An 18,626-nucleotide genomic window follows, 5' to 3' on the forward strand; every position below is an offset into this window, starting at 1 on the left:
ATCCCACGTGCATCAGGTGGATCAGACATGCTTTCACCCTTGATTCTAAGAAAACAAAAATCTCGGTGTCCCTCCTCCCCTCTGCACTGCGGCTTATGAGTTAGGCCTTCCCGCGCTGGTTTATTTCCCTGCAGCCTAATAACAGCAACTTCATTAAGAAAGCCGTGCTCCCGGCTGAGCTGGAAGCCTCCAGACAGCAGGAGCAGGAGCAGCTCACTGAGGCCTGCGGCCAGGCTGCCTCCCACGCTCCCTTCCCTGCCCTTCTTCCTTCTGTGTCCACGACCTCCCAAGTCCCCCCACGCCCCTCTCACAGCCCTCTTCCTCCTCAGGTCCCCTGTCCATCCTCTGCTTCTTCCTCCTTCACCTGCCGGCTCCAGCTGACCACGGAGACGTCAGGGGCTTCCCTGGGCCTCGGCCAGTGCCGGAGAGAGAGGACATGAAGGCCATCTTCCTGAGACAGGCTCTGTCCACACTGGGCTGTGACCTGCCACGTCCCCCAGCTCCCAGGTCCCCCAATGGGAGAAGGCAACACAGCTTTGAAATGGCAAACTTGCAGGGTGGGCTGTCAGAAGCCTTCCCAGCACCTGCTGGGCCACTAACAACAGAGTCCTGTCACTTCCCTGAGCCCTAGTTTCTCTGTCTGTGGGATGGAGAACTCATTACCAGCCTCTTGGGTTGTTGTAAAGACTAAATAAATTAATGCATCTAAAGCATTCAGACCTTCATAGTGAAAAGTTCTCTACCAATGACAGCCATTATTAATTTTCCTATTTTTATTTATTCCTAGCCTATTGTGCATTCCGAATTTGGTAGGGTATAAAAATAAAACTTAACAAGTCGTTGCCTAATGGGGGAGGGCATAGCTCAGAGGTAGGGTGCGTGCTTAGCATGCGTGAGGTCCTGGGCTCAACCCCCAGTATCTCCATTAAAAAATTAATTAATCAAATAAATTAAATAAAGCCTAATTACTTCCCCTCAATAAAAATTTTTTTTTTAATTTTTAAAAAGTCACTGCCTTCCATCTGCTCTGTCAAATCCCCCCAATACCAGATACCAACTCTCAGCAGCAGGTTGAGCAGACCTCAGAGCTTTCTGGTCGTTTTCAGTTACTCAAAGTCCAGTTCAGAAGGTTCTACTGCTCCACCCTGGCACCCCTTCTCTCAGGCTTGTGGCTCAAGACTCAGAGTGAGACAGGGACCTGCTCAGGCCCTCCACCTCCTCCTTCCCCTCCAGCAGGGGCCAGGGGACATGGTCTGATACTTGGTCTCTGCCATGGACGTGGCCCTCCTTGTGATGTGGCAGCTTGCAGGTGAGCTCCAACCAGCTCTTGAAGCCTCTGAAAATCTCACAGGACACCATGGGGATGTGTTCTGGATGTGGATTTCCAACCTTGGACCCCTGGCTCCACCCACTCCAGCTCCTACCCCTGCCTCATCTGAGCTGGGGACCCCTCCCCAGGCAGGCAGCCATGGGTGGAGAGTCAGCAGGCTGGCTCGAGCCCGACTAACTTTCACAGCACCCACTGAACCCACAGAGCATAAAGGTGCCACAGCAGGCTCCTTCCTGGCAGCTGTCCTTGCCCAAAGGTGCTCCACGGTTCTCTCGAGAGGCTCAGGGGCAGACTAGTCAGTCCACCGCCCGGGCAGATGTCACTGGGAACTTGCATGACAGCCTCCCCTTCCTGCAGGGCCTCAACCTCTCTGAGCTATTCTGCCAGGAAAGGACCTCAAAAACACTGTGCCTAGGATGTGACTCTTTCCAGCTCTCCCTTTCCCCCATCTTCTTTTACATCACAAAAGGAGGAAGAACCAGGGGGTGATGGTTGGGGTAGCAAACCTTTAAGGCATCCCTGAGGAAAATGCCTGGCCCTGCCTGTTGGCAGCTCTCTTTAGAGGATGGAGAACTTTGTACGTTTTGGCCTGTTTTCAGCCCTTGTTGCCATTTCTCAGACATCTGGAAAAATTGCCTTGAACTTCCCATTCATCATTATTATTGACTCAATAATGAGACCAAGATGGAAGGGTAAATCTAGAAATAGTGAGTGGAGACAGGCTATCCCTCCTCTGTGGGTCTGACCCTAATAACACTAGACTGCTAAAATCTGTCCCCAAAGTTAACATTGCCAGTGTAAGTGGTGGTTTGACCTGAATGGGGAAGGCAGAGCTTGGACTGGTCAGAGTGAGCCTGACAGGAGAGCTGGAAGCTAACAACTCCACTCCACACACAGCAAAACCCAAGCTCACCAGCCACAACCCTGGAGCCCACCCCACTCTGGTTGCACCACACACTCACAAGTGACCCCAAGAACTAGGAGACCACTAGGAATCAATGGAAAAAGCTCTGGACTGAGAATCAGAAGCCCTGGTTGGCTCTAGGTTCTCACACTGACTATATGACCTTGGGCAGGTCACCCAGCCTCTACAAGCACCATCTACAAGACCCACGCTACAAGGTGGTGTTGGAATTAAATGAAATTCCAGCTGTGAGTTTTGTCCCTGTGGAGCATGAGCTGATGTAAGGGGCCATCTTACCAGGGATCCCCTTTCCCGTTCCCCATACCCCTCCCTGTCATTTCTACCCAAGGCTACAGCTGTCTGTCTCTCCCCAGACCTTCCGGTGGCCAGTGGCCAGTAGCATCAACAGCAATGAGATGCTTGAGATTCAGATCTTCAACTACAGCAAAGTCTTCAGCAACAAGTAAGTGTGGGGTAGGGCGGGGCAGGAGATGCGGGGCCCAGAGGGGTGGGGATCCTGCCTTGTTCCTTGGGATGCCCTCTCCTTTGAGTTTAAAAGGGGGACCCACACCCACTGCCTGCCCTGGATTAACCTCAGTTTGGGATTAGGAATCAGGAAAGGCCGAAACATGTGGGCTCCAAGGAGTCTGCGGTTTTTATGAGGAGTCTGCAAGATCTCAGCTGAGTACGAGGTGTGGGCATTCCAGGCCTGCAGGCAAGGACGCCTCCCTTCAGCCTCTCAGGGCATCCCATCATTCAGGCAGCTGTCTCCAGCATCCACAAGAAAGGCTGTTTAGATACCCCATCAGGGTCCCCCAAGATGAAGCATGACCTTCTTCCCTGAGATGAAAGACCTGTAAGGACAGGAGAACATGCACAACAAGGTGGATGTGGAGGAAGAAGCAAAATCAGAAGCCAAGGGTGGGGAGGGTCATCCAAGCAGCCCAGTAGGGACCGACAGTAGATGACAGAGCGTCTGGGAGCCTCAGAGCTCAGTCAGTGCCACCCTTGCCATACAGATGGGGAAATTGAGTCTCAGAGAGGATACTGAGGCCACGTGGGTAGACAGCAGTGGAGTGGGGCTAGGATACATGCCTTCTTCCTTCCCTTCCTTGTCCTCAAACTCCCGGAAACCGCGGTATGTGAGCAGTGATGGTGGAAACCAAGGACGTGGAAGAGACTGCTAAATCGTTTAAGTAAAAGCTGCTAGACCGATCCCTGAAGTGCTGGAAACCCTTGAAAACATCAAAACTCCTGCTATACACAAATCAGAAGTATTCAGCAAATTGTTTAGGAAATTGACTACCATGACAGTCAATATGCTGGAATATAAGGCTTCGATGAATTGTTCTAAAATGCCAGCAAGAGGGAGACAGAAGGGAGGAGTTTCTATTCTGATTCTCCTTCTCCTCTCTCCCCACCCTCCCTGCCCCCACCCAAGAAGAGGCAGGAAAGCCCACAAGGGGAGGCCTGGGCCTGGTGGGAGAGGATCCTGCAGTTTCCATGGAAACCTGAAGGATGTCCAGGGCACTGCTGACTGCAGAGCTAGGGTGAGAAGGAGGGCCCACCCTGCCACAGGCCAGTTCAGTGGTCGGAGAGGGAGGATGCGGTGTTTGGAGTCAGGTGGGGCTCGGGTCTCCCACTCTGGCATCTAGGCTCCATTTCCCGGAGCCAAAGAAAAAGCCCACCTGGTATTCGCCCTCTGTCCCCACCAGGGCTTGGCTCAGTCACCAGGCTCCTTCTTATGGGGCAGCTGGGGAGCTCTAGGGGTCACACTGGGCTCAGCAACCAGCAAAGCCATACCCACTGCTTGGGACAGTGGCTGGCACCCAGCAGGCCCCCAATCCCTTTGTGGAATGAGTGACTGAATAAATGCCCTCTTGGGTCAGGAGGAGAAAGTGTACAGGGCGGGAGAGTCTGGGAGCAGGAATCCAAGTGGTCCTTCTTCTCTGAAGAGTTCTGGGTGCGTTTGGGGAAACCGAGGCTGGTGTGAGAAACAGAACCTACCTATGGGCCTGATCCCACCCCTCCTTTGGAGAAAGAAACTTGTTTTCAAAGTGGGGGGCAGCTTGGAAACTGGCTCCTCACTCAGCAGTTGTAGAGGCTGCTGGGAGGAGGAGAAGGATGGTGGGAAGGAAGAAAGTGTCCTAGTCAGAGGCCAGGAGACCCCATGGGGTCTGCTTGGCCCACATTGAAAGAGGTCCTTTTTCAAGAGCCTTGGGCTGTCCTGTGATGATGTGGTGTTGGGTCCAGAGGATCTTGTGTGACACCCTCTGCCTGTCCAGGACCCTTGAAGGGTGATTGCTTGACCCAGACACTGGTCTCCTGGGGCTCCTGAATAATTCAGGGGCCAGGAGAACACAGGCCTCAGGCACCCGACACCACCTCCCAGGGGAAAGCAATGAATTATTGACAGGTCCTGGTGCCTGGTTGCAGCTCTATTGTAGTCAGTCTGTGGGCCTGTCTGTGTCTGAGGCCCCCTCCCTGCTGGCTAATTACCTAGGAATCCTGCTCCCTCTCCGGCTACTCTGGCTACTCTGGAGCCTCCATGGGGGCCAGTCCGCCCTTCTGAGCTGAATGTGGACTCTGTGGGGGGCGCCCCCTGTGCAATGGGTAACCTGGATTGGCTGCATAAGGGAGGTTGTCAAAGGACAGAAGATTAGATTCCAGCCCTTTCACCAACAGCCTTGGGGAAACAGGCCCAGAGAGGGCCTTTGCCTAGGGTCATGCAGCAGGGTCAAAGCAGAACTTGGTCTTCAACCCAGACCCCCTGAACCCTGTGCCAGCATTCCCTCCCGAAGAATGAACAGCCTCACACCTCCACTTTCCAGGGAAAGGACCCAGCTGTCCAGGGGCATGGCAGCCCACCCTGGGCATGGGAGCCCACCTCTCAGGCAGCTCCTCCTGGCTGACCCACCCAGAGAAACAGAGGTAATAGGCAGACCCCGCTGAGTTTCCGCCAGGCTAGACAAAGGGTAACCAGGGTCCAGGTGTGGGGCGTGGTCTCCAGGGTCACCATGCAAGCCAGAGCCAAGGCTTCCTTCCTGCACCAGCTCCTTTCCCCAGAGTACATCTGTGGAGGCGTTGAGGGGCAATGGAAGCAGCAAGAGGGCACTTGTTTTGAAGCTGTGTTTTCATAGCAAGCACCTTGGTTTTGCTTTGATGGTACGTTACAAGTTTGTAAAAAGAGCAAAGCTTTATAAAAATGTTTTTCATTATGCTTTACATAAGACTGAGATCATATCAATCGTCTATTTCAAAGAATACTATTTTTTTACCTTTGTTTGGGGAAGTAGGGGGGAAGGGTTAGGAGTAAAGCACCACCATCTCAACCCCCCCCCTGGGGCTGTGATGAGCCTAGTCCTTTGGCCTTGCTAGCTCCCAGGATCCCTACCCATCCTCTGGGTGGCAGATGAGCTCCCGCTCTGTGAGGCTGCGCATCTGCACCCAGAGCCCATCCTGCAAAGGGGACCAGGCTGCGTGGGCCCTCTAGATGGCAAAAACGCCCCAACGCCGACATCTGAGGACGTTCACTTGCGTGTACTCACCACCGCCCAGTAAAGCAAGCAGTCTCACCTCCTTTGGGGACATGGGAAAAAAGCAAGGCTCAGAGAGGTTGGAGAACCAGCCAAAGTCACACAGCTGCCCAAGTGGTGGAATCTCCTTTAGACCCTGCTGGCAAACCTACCTCTGTCTGACTCCAGAGCCCAGGCTCTTTCTGCTGTCTACACTGCCTCCTATTAGGGATGGCATTTAGTCTGTGTGTGGACAGGGCTTGGGCCAGGGCCGAAGGAGCAGGGGATTTGCCAGAAGGCAGACCTGGGCTTACTGTGTGATTGAAGAAGAAGTGGATGGATGAACAGTCAGGACGAACAGGTCCTGATGCCTGGTTGCAGCTCTGTTGTAGTCAGCCTAGTCAGGCCCCAACATGGGGCATCTAGCTGGGGCTTGAGAGCCTGTGTCAAAGAGGCGGTTTAAGGGACTCCTCCTGGACGGAATGCTAGACAAGCTCTCCTTTAAGGCCCCTCTCAAGTCTAAAGATCTGAGACTCTGACCTTGGTTAAGCCTGGAAGGCACAGAAGCCTTGTCTGAGCACTTGGGGTGGGGGCGGGGGTGGTTGGGTGGAGGGTGGAGATAGCTCCATCCTGCCCCCTGGGGGTATCTTGTGACATTGCAGCATCTCTGCTGATCCCTGGGCCTCCCTGTCTGAGCAACTTAGAGGCAAAGTTGTGCCTGTGCACAAAACACTCAGCAGGTGCTCACCAGGTCCTAGTGGCACTAACATGGCCTGAAGTTCCAGTCTGCAAAGGGCAGCAGTAGAACAGGGATTCTCCAGATGTGCTCCCCCACCACAGTCATCAGCATCTCCTGGACACTTGTCAGAAATACCCATTCTCGGGCCCCACCCCGCCCGCTGAGTCAGACTCCCTGGGGCAGAGCCTCTGGTGAGCTGAGGCTGCCTCTCACCCAACTTACCCTCTTAGCCATCTCTCCCAACACTGAGTTCAGTGACTTCACACTGGAAACTTGAAATTGGCCTTGGTGGGAGTACTTACACCTTGGAAGTGGGCAAAATTTACAAGTCAGGTCTGCCCTTCCCCTCCCCTCTCCAGTTGTTAAACAGTTGCCAGCACAGTCGCGGCTGGGTGGGTCCCAGTCATTTGTGTTTTAACAAGTATGATTCTATCCATGCTAAAGTTTAGAAGCACTGATTTATATCCAAAAGAGGTGAGGCTGTAAAAAACCTAGTGTATTCTTTCGTGCTTATAGTCTAGTGTTAGAAGAGCTACACAATGACAAAATTGAGACTTGGGGGCAGTGGCACCATGTCTCTGACCCCCAGCCCAGCACTTGCGTCAGCCCCGCCCAAGCTGGGGAGAGGCTGGGATGCAACAAAAGAGGAAGCTTCCAAAGGGTGGGATCAGAAGACCCAGTGGAGGAATGGTACAAACAGGCTCACTCTCAGGGAAGGTGGGGTGAGCTGGCAGATGGGGCTCTGGACCCCAGATGGAAGCATTTCATATTCATTGACCATGGCTGCTCCCACCACTTCCTCCCCTCACACAGACAGGAGGCTTTTCTTAAAGTGTTCACCCTCCATGGCCTTTGGGAGAATGCAGGTATCAAAAACGTCTGTTAAAGTTAGAATCCACCTGATACTTCACCTCACCCAGATTGGCCATTAAATTAACTGCGTCCCTCCCTGCTTTCTCGGCCTCACCTTCCTTCCCTAAAATCCAGGGCAGCACCAGATGATCCTAAAGTCCCCTCCAGTTCTCCCAGCCTATAGATGCCTCCCCAGCTGTTGTCCTTTCAACCAGAAATTGTGTATGTTTTAATGTACCCCATGTGGAATCACCGTGTGAGAACATCTCTCAGAATACACTGTTTTCTCCCAGAGCCATAGCCTTCAAACCATGGGATGAAACGACAATCAGGTCAACTCCATCTGCATGTATGGGGTACCCACTGTTGTTCATTAATTCAGCCATTAGATTTTGAGATCTCCTGTGAGCCAGAAATATCAAATAGAGGCTGGAAGCTGGAAACAACTGCTTCCCTGGAAAGGCTGGGAGTATGGAAATCCCACAGTCAGGTGGGTCCTTGCCCCAAGGAACTTACAGAATGCAGGTGTGAGCATCACTACTGACTAAACAGGATGAATATGGCCCAGTGGTGCCACTGAGGAGTAATGACCTTGGTCATGTTTAGAGAGGCGGGAGGGGAAGGAGCAATTTGTGTGTCCAGGAGCCTCCTGTCCTCCCCCAGCAGTCTCCCTGCTGGGCATCTGGAAGCTGTCCTTCAAGGGCTCAGCTGAGCCCTGATTGCATATGCCCGAGGAACACAGGGCTCCACTGTGATATCCTGACCCCAGTCTGTGAACATTCCCCTGGGTGCATGCTGCCCTCAACTCTCCTGGGGAAACAGCTCTCAGATACACAACCACGCACAGTTGCTGGGGGTCACAGACCCTCCTGGACATGCCACCCTGGCCAGGACCAGCCCTCGCTCCTGAGATACCTTCTCCAACCCCAGCCTGGAGCTCAAGCAAGCCCTCCCTCTCTGCAGCCCACTTGTCTCCTTCCTGGCCAGTCACAGCCTCTTGGGATGTCAGCCTGGCTCCTCATTCTGGCCTCTTCATGTGAAACCATGAAAACCGTGCCCCCTCTGCCGGTTGCAGGCTAATCGGGACATTCCGTATGGTGCTGCAGAAGGTGGTGGAGGAGAACCACGTGGAGGTGACCGACACGCTGATTGATGACAACAATGCGATCATCAAGGTGAGGGTGCCCAGAAAGCCCCTGGATTTTCCCATTAGAGGTCACCTGGGGGCCTATTCACCTCCCTCCCCGACACATAGCGTGGTCTGGGGGGCGCTTCCTGTGGGCAGGAGATGGGGTGAGAGGAGGGGACTCAGGTCAGACTCTGCCAGAGCCCCTCAGCCTGAGGGCCGTGGCTGGAGACCCTGGGGCATGGCAGGGTCTGCTGTCCCAAGGTGGATGCTGCAGCCTTTCCTGCAGTGAGAGTACAAGAGAAGTGACTGGGGCGGGGGTGCCCTCCCTTCTGCACACGGGGGGCCTCCCAGCTCAGGAATCACTAAAGAGGCATCTCTCATTATCCAAAAGTCAGCCTGAACCCTGCTGGCCACTCCAGGGCATAACCGACACCTTGGTGTCTAAGACTAGCCATTCTGTGAGGGCAAGGACCTTCTTTCTATTCCATCTGTCACATCCTATCCCAGCACTTCCAGCAGGGAAGAACACACATGCACCAGTGACGCCCAGTCTATAGACACTTAATACAAGTTCAAACAAAGGAAGGAAATCAACCAATCAGGACTCCCAGACCCCAAGCTCGGCTCTGGTTCATCTGTCCCCTTGAGCTCATCCATGTCACCCCTGGGCAGCTGAGCCTAGTGGTGAGGGTACAGACCTTAGTGAGGCCACTCACTAACTGTGTGACTTGGACAGGCTACATATTATCTGCAAAGTGAGCAAAATTATCAAATCTACTTCATAGGATTATTCTAAGGATTAAATGGGAATTCACAGAAAGTGCTTAAAACAGTTAAGCAGAGAGATAGTGCTCAATAAATGTACAGAATACTATCAGTAGCTATGATTTCCTGACTTCAGTTTACTCATATCTAAAATGGGGCTGTACCATTGTTCCCCGGCCCTGTCCTGCACACGGCCCTAAGCAGTAGCAGCAGAATAGTCTCAGAAGCAGGACTGCAGCCACAGGGAGCCAGAAGGAAAGGAGCCCCTCCCTGAGGAGTGCCAAGGGTGAGGCAGAAAACTCCTGGGGCCTTGGTGTCTCAAGACATTTCCTCGCTGAGAACAAGGAGAAGAGGTGGAGCTTCTCAGCTTGTCCCCAGACAGGCCGTTCTCACACAGGTAGGCACGGGCAGAGGGGCTTCTTGAAGTCAGGAAGGCTGGGGTCTCAGCCACCACAGCAAGGAGAGAGGGGATGCAAAACACACTAAGGGACCCCAGTGGGCACGGGGGTGCTTGGAGAGGAACGCAGATGCTTGGTGAGGTGAGGTGAGAGGGAACTAGGGAGGCAGGCAGGAACAACCAACAGCGCAGCCCGTGCCCTGTGTTTCTAGAAGCAGATTTAGGAATTCAGCAAAGGAAAGGACTTACAGATCACCTAGCCTACCCACCACCCATCTCCACTATCCATTTTTTGAATGGGAACACTGAAGTCCTGGATGAGGAATGGACTGAGTCAAGGAATGGACAGCTGGTCCCAGCAGAGTCAGCACTGGAACCCAGGACTTATGATTCCAGGACCACAATTTCTCCACCACCATGTGCTTGATCACACTGAACTGGCCACACTGGCTCAGTGGGAAGGACATGGGGATTAGAGTCAATCAGGCTGAGCCCAAACCCCAGCTCCAGCACTTTGTAGTTCTGTGACTCTGAGCAAGTAACTTAACCTCTTTGATAGGTTAGGTAGGTTAGGTCGAAGTGTTGGGAAGATCAAATGAGTTTATGCTGAAGCATCTTAGCCTAATGACTAGTGCAGCAAGGATTCAGAAAATGCGTGCGACTTTCCCTTCCCCGGGGGAGTCGAGCCTGGGCATCTGGAAGCCCACACGTGGGGCGAAGGCTGCCTGGGTGGAGGTCTCAGTCCCTGATGTGGAGGAAGGGCAAGCATGTCTCAGAGGTGTTCTAGCCCCTGTGCGGGTGGAGGAAGGGACTAGAACAAGTCTTCCCTGTGCACTGGGAAGAAACTAGAGCTGAGAGGAGGAAAGTGGCCCAGGGACCCAGGGACCCAGGGACCCAGGGACACAGAGCAAGAAGCCAAATCCGGATGCTCAAGGGCACAGCCAGGGCCCAGGTTTGCCGCTCCATTTTCCCTCAGAGAAAAGCCCAGAATGACCCCCAGATGCCTTCCTCTCCAGAGTATGAGTGTGGGTATCAGAAGAGCAGGAGGAAGTGCCAACCCCATGCTTTGGGAGGGTGTCCAGGGCCTGGCTCCTCTCCTGAGTGGCACTCTCAGCTCTCATCACATCCCGGAGGAGCGTCAGGAGTAGGGAGGGGGTCAGCCGATTTCAGACAGACCACCCCTCGTCCCTGCAGGCAGCCCTGCTTCTGAGGACAAAAGAGTGACGTACACATGGGGGATACTGAAGGATGCTCTTATTTGTGTACAGTGGACTCAGAGAGCCCAGTGCGCCCACCCCACCACCTCGGACACCAGGGAGGAGGAGAGTCACTTGAGGCAGGACCTGGAGCCAGAGCCTATTCAGCTGACTGAGCCTAGGCTTGTCAGTTTCTGAGCCTCTGTTTTCTCATCTGCAAAATGGGAGAGTAGGGGGAAGCTAGTACCCAGCTTGCCTTCCTCTAGTGAGTTAAGGATGTGAAAGCACTTTGTAAAATCCCCAAGTAGCGGAATACATGGGGCTGTGATTATTATTGCCGTCCCAGCCACTCATCACGCATTTCTCCCTCCAGACCAGGCTGTGCGTGGAGGTCCGATATCAGGCCACAGACGGCACGGTGGGCTCCTGGGATGATGGGGACTTCCTCGGGGATGAGTCCATTCAAGAGGAAGAGAAGGACAGCCAGGAGACAGATGGGCTGCTCCCCGGCTCCCGCCCCAGCTCCCGGCCACCGGGCGAGAAGAGCTTCCGGAGGTAATAGGCTGGGCCCTCTGCCTGCCCCCGCCTCCTGCCCCCAAAGACACAGGGAGGCTACCTGTGTCCCCTCTAGGCCTGGCTGGGCTAAGAGTACAGGGCTGGAGAGACATACAAGAGAGAGGAAGGTGTTTCTACAGCTACCTGACCCTGACCTGCCCTCCCCAACTCCAGAACTCACTGAAGAGACAACAGGCTGTCTGGGATCAGGATGAGGGGCCAGGCCTCCCCGCGAACCTGAGGGAGGCAAAGTTCCAGGAGGGTGGGCTCCGACATGAGTGGAAGAGGCTACATAACTGCCTCCTCAAGGAATGGGAAAAGCAGACAGGAGGAGACCCTGATCTCTCTGGCCCAAGACTCAGCAGTGCCAGAACGGGTGCAGGCAGCCTGGCCTCCGCCCTGGCCCGGTGAAGGCCCAAGAGAGGGAGGACTCTTCCAGCGGGAGTGAAGCCAAAGGTCCTGGTCGAGACTTGGCCTCTCTTCTGTTGAGAAGACTGCATCCTAGCACCCTCGGGTCCAGGATTCATACCTGCGAATGTCCAACCACACAGAGAACAGGATGACATTCCAGGTCTGTTCATTCCAAATGCACTATTTCTACAAAAAAAGGAAATGCAATTGTATTACTCTTAGAGCCCAGAGAGACAGGCTCTAGGCAAATAAAACACTGTCATCAGCTTCCCAGATCACTGGGCATGATGCGTAAAGCACAGGTAAGTCCGCGGTGTGACTGGAGGATAGGGGTGGGTTTTCAGAGAGGGGGATGCCCCCTCCCGTTGGAAACCTCTCCCATCTCCTCCCCCTTCTCCTTTCTAAGTCAGATTTATTCAGTCCCTGTTCTAAAAAGAAACACAGATCCTAAATTAGTGTAATTGAATTTTTTACTTTCATTGTGTAATATATTTTCCTTCCTTGCCCTTGAACCACTCACCCCTAAACACACACACACAGACACACAGACACACAGACACACAGATACAGACACACACACAAGCTTAAGACCCTGGGCCTTGGGAGCGAGTTGGGAATAATAGTAATAAGGTCAAAGGAACCATGCCTGTGGCAAATGTAGCTGGACCTGCAACTGCTGGCCGGCCGTGGGGTGGGCAGTACCGTGCAATGGCATGGACAGAACGTGCAATCTGGCCTCAGGAAACAGGATCTGAGTCACAGCTCTGCCTCTTATCAACCCTGTGACCCTTGGCCAGTCACTCCTAACCTGTACAGTGGGACCCAGGACAGTGGGAACCCCCGTCCTTTTGATGGGAGAGCCAAAGGAATGATGGAGGGTCAGGCTGTAACTGGGGTGCCAAAGGCTACACCACGTAAGGGCTGGTGACAAGCAGGTTTGGGAAATGCAGAGGGTCAGGAATCTGGCCAGAAATGGTGAAAGGAGGAGCAGGGACCCAGTGGAGACTGCAGCTGACACTAAGGGTACCATCTGATCCCCATCCTCTGTCCCATAGAGAAAAGAGCTTGTCTAAGACTGCAGGTGGCCTCTGAGAAAGGGTTTTCTGGAAGCCACTTGAGGGCCATTAAATACAGGGAAAGGAACACTGGCTCTGAATCAGGAGAGCTGAGTTCCATTACATCCCATCCTGACTGCCACTTAACTAACTGAATGACTTTGGGAAAGTCACTAACCCTTCCGGGTCAGTAACAGGAATGGGTTGAGCATCCTGGCTCCCCTCCAGCTCTGACCTCCTGAGAGACTCTAGGATACTCCGGATCCTGCAAGTGGCACCCATGAGAAACAACCCTCTGGGAGCTCTGGACAGCCAAGAGGGCAGCCCCGTCTAGGGTAGCTGCTGCTCAGGCAATGCCGAGCCAGGTCCTCTCTCATCCCGTGCAAGTGGACCAGAGTGTGCTGGAGACAGCAGTGAGAGGATGTGGTCAAGCAAGATGAGGGGCTTTGGTCCCAGACCCACAGATGGTCCCGGGCCCCCAGGAGATGGAGATGGAGAGGCCACTTCCATTCTTCCTCACGATGTAGCACGGGCTTTCTCACCTCTCCCAACGTTCATGCAACCTCTCCCAGGGCAGTAGCAGGAAGCAGGTGGAGGAGGAAGAGGAGTTTTGTCCTGGGGATTGGGAATCAGAGAAGGATGACAACCCCAGTCCAAGCTCCTTGTCTTCCCGGGGCCGCCGCCCTGAGTTGGCAGGGCTGGGTGAGTGTGGGCACGGTTTCCCAGCTGCTCAGGGGCTGCCAGCCCAGACCCGGAGAGCACCTTGGGGTGGTGCCATGGTCACACTTTCTCCTTCCAGGCCTGGCCGTGCAGCCCACAGGCTGGCTGGGGGCGAGGGGTGAGAAGAAGGTGGAGCTGGTTTGGAGAATCTGGGCTTTTCCAGAAGTTTAATTCTAGCTGCCTACATGGGGCCCATGAGTTTGGGGTCATGGAGTGTGAGGTTCCAAGAGGAAAATGGTAGTTGGCCTCACAGCCCTGGGTGTTATGTCTCACCCTCCTCACATAGGTGCTGGCCAGCCAGGCCGGTCAGCTCTGGGGTCTGGGAGGAAGTCACTGTCTTCTGGGCCAAAGAGCCCTCCAGAAAAAAATTGGTCAACAGAGGGACAGGGAGAAGGAAGGGATGTATGTACCTGGGCGCTGACCCCAAGTATTTCTTTCTCCGCATCTGCCCCTGCCTGCCCCTCCTGGGAAAGCCCATCGCTCTGTAGGTCAAGGTGCCTGATCTACAGGTTGTCCCTCTGTTGTTTTCCCAACAAAAAAACCCCATTGCTGGCAAGCGGCAGTGTCTCACCTGGTCATCTGGACCCATGGGGCTCTGGTGTGGGAATCCATTCCTACCTGTCTGATGCAGCTGCGTGGGGCACTTGCTGGAGGAGGCTGGGACAGGGGTTTGGGAATGAGTGGCAGGAGCCAACCTGAAGCCCAGGACTGGTGGCATGAGGTGTCCATTCCATGGATGGCAGAGGAGGCTGATGTGGGAAAGTCTCCCTCCAAGGCCTGAGTCCCCCCAGCAGGGGTCCTGCCATCCACCCTCACCACCCCCTGGAAGGGGCCTCTGCAGATACTCCCCTACTTAAAGGCACTCCCTCCCAAGGCCTTAAGTCTATTCCCAGAAGTTCCTCCCACTAGACCTCAGGGGATGTCTGCTGGCAGCCCCCAACCCAACACCATCCGCCTCATGTCAATCCTCTCCTCTCCTGGTTCCATCAGTCCCAGCCCCTGGTCAGTCACACACCCACTGAACCACTTTGCCAGCTTCTCTAGTCCCTGTCTCCAAACTGGAAGCCTCTGATTTTGGCCAGCTGTCTGCACAACTCCCCCTGGAATGGTCCGGGAGGCAGTGCGGTGCCATGGAGAATATAGGGCTCGAACCCCAGCTCGGCTATTTAGAGCCCCACTTTCCCATCTGTGAGATGGGGGTCCCTGAAGCCTCACAGGAGTGTTAGAATCAAGTGAGATAATACATGTGGGCCACCCACGCAGCACCTGGCAAGTGGCCAGGGTGCAGCCAGCGTCCCTTTCCGTCCTCCTCCCTCCCCAGTCTCACATTGCCCCACCCCAACCCTTTTCACCCTGAGCAGCATCTGAACTTTTGGCCCAAAATCCTTCTCCAGCTGTGGCCACCCCACCCTACACCAAGGGCTTTGTGAACCACACTGCCGCAGCTGGAGCTCCCTAGCCGCCTGGGCCTGGGGCAGGGTCTCACTCACCATGGGGCTCCCCTTGTCTTCCCAGCTGTCTGTGTTGCAGAGAAGGAATGAATTACTAACCCCATGGGCACTTTGCTCTCAGAAGCACAAAATCAGGGTTTTTGTAGATTACCGCCCCCCCCAAGTGTCTGAAGAGAGAGGAGACTTGTGTCCTGAAGACACACACACATGCACACACACCCAAGGGCCAAGTGTTTGCACACGTGCACCTGCACATATGTTCTCTCTCTGCCTGACTCCAGGGAGCTGCACACACCACTGGGTTCTGGGCCAAGGACCACATCTTAGAACAAAGAAAGAAATGCAGCTTTGATCTCGCAGCTGCACTCCAGAGACCTGGGGCTTTCGCAGATTCCCTGTATCTCATGACTCTCTCCACCTCATTTTCTGCAGCTACCTGGCCCTCCAGCCTTCCACAGCCCCACCTCCTTCTGCCCAGCCTCCCTTCCCAGTGTCCTTGGGGATGAGGGGTTTTCTGCTGGGCTCCCTTCTGCTGGGTCTCATTTGCGGAGAGGGTGAGGAGGGTCCACTCTTCCAGAGGAGATCCCTGGAAGACAGGTACCTCCCTCCTAGGCCTGGGGCCAGGGGCCGCCGGATGTGTGTGCGCGTGGCTGGGCGCTCTGACAGAGCTGGGCATGGGGCGTGTGCCCTGGGTGTGCACAGACATGTGTATGGGGTCAGCACCCCCAGCCTCACCCCCAGAGTTCTGACCTATCAGTTCCCATGGCCCCACCCTTGCCTCCCTCCTGAACTCCAGAAGCTGCAGGAGGAGCGAGGGTCAAGGCCATTCTGAGAGCTGGGATGAAGCGGTGTTCAGAGACTCCTCCCAAACCCAGCCACTTCACCGGAGGTAGGGGTCCTCTTCACCCCTTGCCCAGGACTGAGTGCTCAAATGAGGCCTAGCGCCATGACGCACTAGGGTCCCAGCAAACTCTAGACCCTGGGGAGGCTGCCATATTGATCTTCTGCCCCATGGCTTCCCCTATGGGGCACAGAGTGTTGGGGTAGACGCTGGGGGAGAGGCGGAGTGAAACTGGCAGAGAGAACGAGAGAGCATTGGCTGAGGAACAGAACCTCCCTGGCCAGGCTGGGTCCCTAGAAGCACAAAGTGGACTCTAGGAGGAAAGTCAGGCCCATCCAGGGCTTCACGGAGAGGTCCCCTAGCAACAAGGCTGGCCGTGAGGTCACACTTCTCAGCCCCACCCCTGGTGGCCAAGTGATTGAGGGCAGGCTGGGCCTCACTCCCTCATCTGGAAAACAAGGTAATAACAGCTTCCACCGTGTGAGGTGAAGGGCATCAGTATGTCCAGGCACACTCGCGTCCTCACCACAGGGCCGTGTGGTTATTATTCACGTTAGGTGGAGTCATAGTAGCAGTGCGGTAAAATCATGAGAGTATTATTTTTTCACAGGAATAGGGTCTTCTCCCTTCTCCATTTCCACACTCAGAATGTGGACCTGTGTGTGGCCCCTTTGTTGGCCCAGGGGCCTGGAGTGTGTGAGGAGGGGTAGGTGGGCGTGTGCCAGGGGGGCTGTGCTGGGTGCCTGGTGGCCGGCACACGCTGTGCCCTGGCCTGCTGTGTCCCTGGGAACTCTCCCCCTGGGCCAGCCTGACACATCTCTGCCACGTCAGAGCAAAACTCAAAGGGAAAGGTAAAAAGCACTGCATTTCATCATTCAAGTACACAGATTCCACCTTCTTGCCGACCCTTGCCCACTCACAGTGATACATTATTTCCCCTTCCTGTTCCTCTACTACAAGGCTTTTCAGACTTTTCAGGGTCACAGCGTTCTTTAAAAAATAATCAACACGAATTCAGAGAAAGGCAGTCCTGCTGGGATTAATGTGAGGGTGGGGCCAGTAAATCTCCCATTCGGCCCTCATTCTCAAAAGCTCACTGGAGCCCCCACAGCTCTCAGTGGGTCCCAAGACCAGCCAGAGCTGAGGGCAGAGCAGGGCTGCTGAGATAGTCTCCCCTTCTCTCTTCTCTGCCCAGTACTCTCAGCCGATTTCGGTAGCCAGAGACCTGACATATATTAACTCCATGGAAAAGAATTACACGCTGACTAGCTAGCCTAATGGAAAGGACAACTGTGATCCATCTGGGCCCTTCCGGACCTGGCTGTGGTGGGTGGGAGTCCCTTCCACTTAGGCAAGGTCTGTGCCAGGACAGGGTGTGAGGAGAGGGGAAAAAATGCTAATTGTTATTTACCTTCTTTCCTTCATCCTCATTGCCGCAGCATGAGGGAAGCATTGAGAGAACATTCCAGAAGGGCTTTCTGGAGGCCTGTAGCTCACTTCCGATGCATGCCCAGACCCTCCCTGGCCCACCTTTCTTCTCTGAGGCCCTCAGGGCCTACAAGCTCCCCATTCCATTGGAGGGGAGCAGGCATGGTGGGGAGAACAGGGTGACCTAGGCCCAGAGGGTGGCCAGGCTCATCTAACCTTGCGCTCCCTGTGAGACCTGCAACCCACATTCGGAAATCCCAGCCCCGGCCACGGGGAGGAGGAGGTCTGCTGCTACCCTGAAGCCCCCTCCCTCATCAGGTTCTCCTGGGCTTGAGGTCAGTAGGAGAGTGGCTGCCAGCCCCTCCCCCAGCTGTGAGCTCCTTCCCGAGGAATGGGGACCACAGTCCCTCCCCTCTCTCCCCAGGCAAAGCCCAGGGCCCGGGGACGCCTGCCCAGCAGGCTTAGGCTTATTGAAGTAAAAGGCTGTGGGGTGAGGGGTCTCTGGGACAAGGAGGCCCCTGGGGAGTGGGGGGGGGGTCAGCAGGGCTGGGGCTAAGCCTGCAGTCTCTGGTTCACACCCTCTCACACATCCCCTTGTCTCCTCATTTCTTCCCCCAACTCAGCAAAGGCAGAGAGAAGACCAAGGGAGGCAGAGATGGCGAGCACAAGTAGGTGTCCCAGGCCAGGATGGAGCCCGTGGGGCTCGTGAGAGGGAAGGGTCCTCACCACAGGGTGCAGATGGTGGGTGGCCCGGAGCAGAGGGCTTAGGCGTGGGCCGTCCTGGTGGAGCCAGCACCGGGCGATGGCCACCAGGTGAGGAACAGGGAGGTGTCAGGGTGGGGGTGGGCTTCTGGTTTCCACCCCCTCCTTCCTCCTTTCAGTGTCTTGATTCTTCCTCCACTTCCCTGTTCAGTCCCCCATCCCTGTGGACAGGCCCAGAGGCTTCCCTGTGAGGGAAGGAGTCAGGGAGGCCCCAGAAGCCAATGGCTACCTCCCCCCAGAGCCAAGGAGGGGCTGGGCAGATGGACATGCAGGGCTGGAGGCCCAAGGAGGACAAACTCTGGGCACTGAGTGGCCACCGAGGGTGGCTGGAGCATGAATCCCCAGACAGCTAAGGAGGGACAACCACTCTCTGGCTGTCCTCACCATCTCTTCCTGTGGGGGAAAAGAAGGAGGGGACTCCAGATGGGAGTGGCCATCACCAGGTATTGGAAAGTCTCAAGGCCTGGGAGTGACGAGTGGGTCTCACAGGCCCCACCAGAGCTCACGTCACCTCAAGGATGTTCTAGCATCACCGGGAATTCACAAGGGCAGTAGCAGTCAGGGCTGTCCACACTG

The 18,626-nt window shown here is 55.0% G+C and overlaps 1 protein-coding gene across 2 annotated transcripts in view; it reads left to right on the forward strand.

Annotated features, from left to right (window-relative positions):
- The window catches only part of OTOF (otoferlin), an 83,060-nt gene that overhangs the window by 22,042 nt on the left and 42,392 nt on the right, over positions 1 to 18,626 (forward strand). Inside the window, exons 3-6 of one of the 2 annotated variants that reach the window (XM_064494670.1) lie at positions 2,609 to 2,697; positions 8,416 to 8,515; positions 11,201 to 11,382; positions 17,912 to 17,956. In XM_064494670.1, the coding sequence (XP_064350740.1) occupies positions 2,609 to 2,697; positions 8,416 to 8,515; positions 11,201 to 11,382; positions 17,912 to 17,956 (416 nt within the window). The remainder of the gene's footprint in view (positions 1 to 2,608; positions 2,698 to 8,415; positions 8,516 to 11,200; positions 11,383 to 17,911; positions 17,957 to 18,626) is intronic. The other variant, XM_031466718.2, reaches the window with a different exon arrangement.

The sequence above is a fragment of the Camelus dromedarius genome, chromosome 15 (genome assembly GCF_036321535.1).
Source record: "Camelus dromedarius isolate mCamDro1 chromosome 15, mCamDro1.pat, whole genome shotgun sequence".
NCBI classification, from domain to species: Eukaryota; Metazoa; Chordata; class Mammalia; order Artiodactyla; family Camelidae; genus Camelus; species Camelus dromedarius.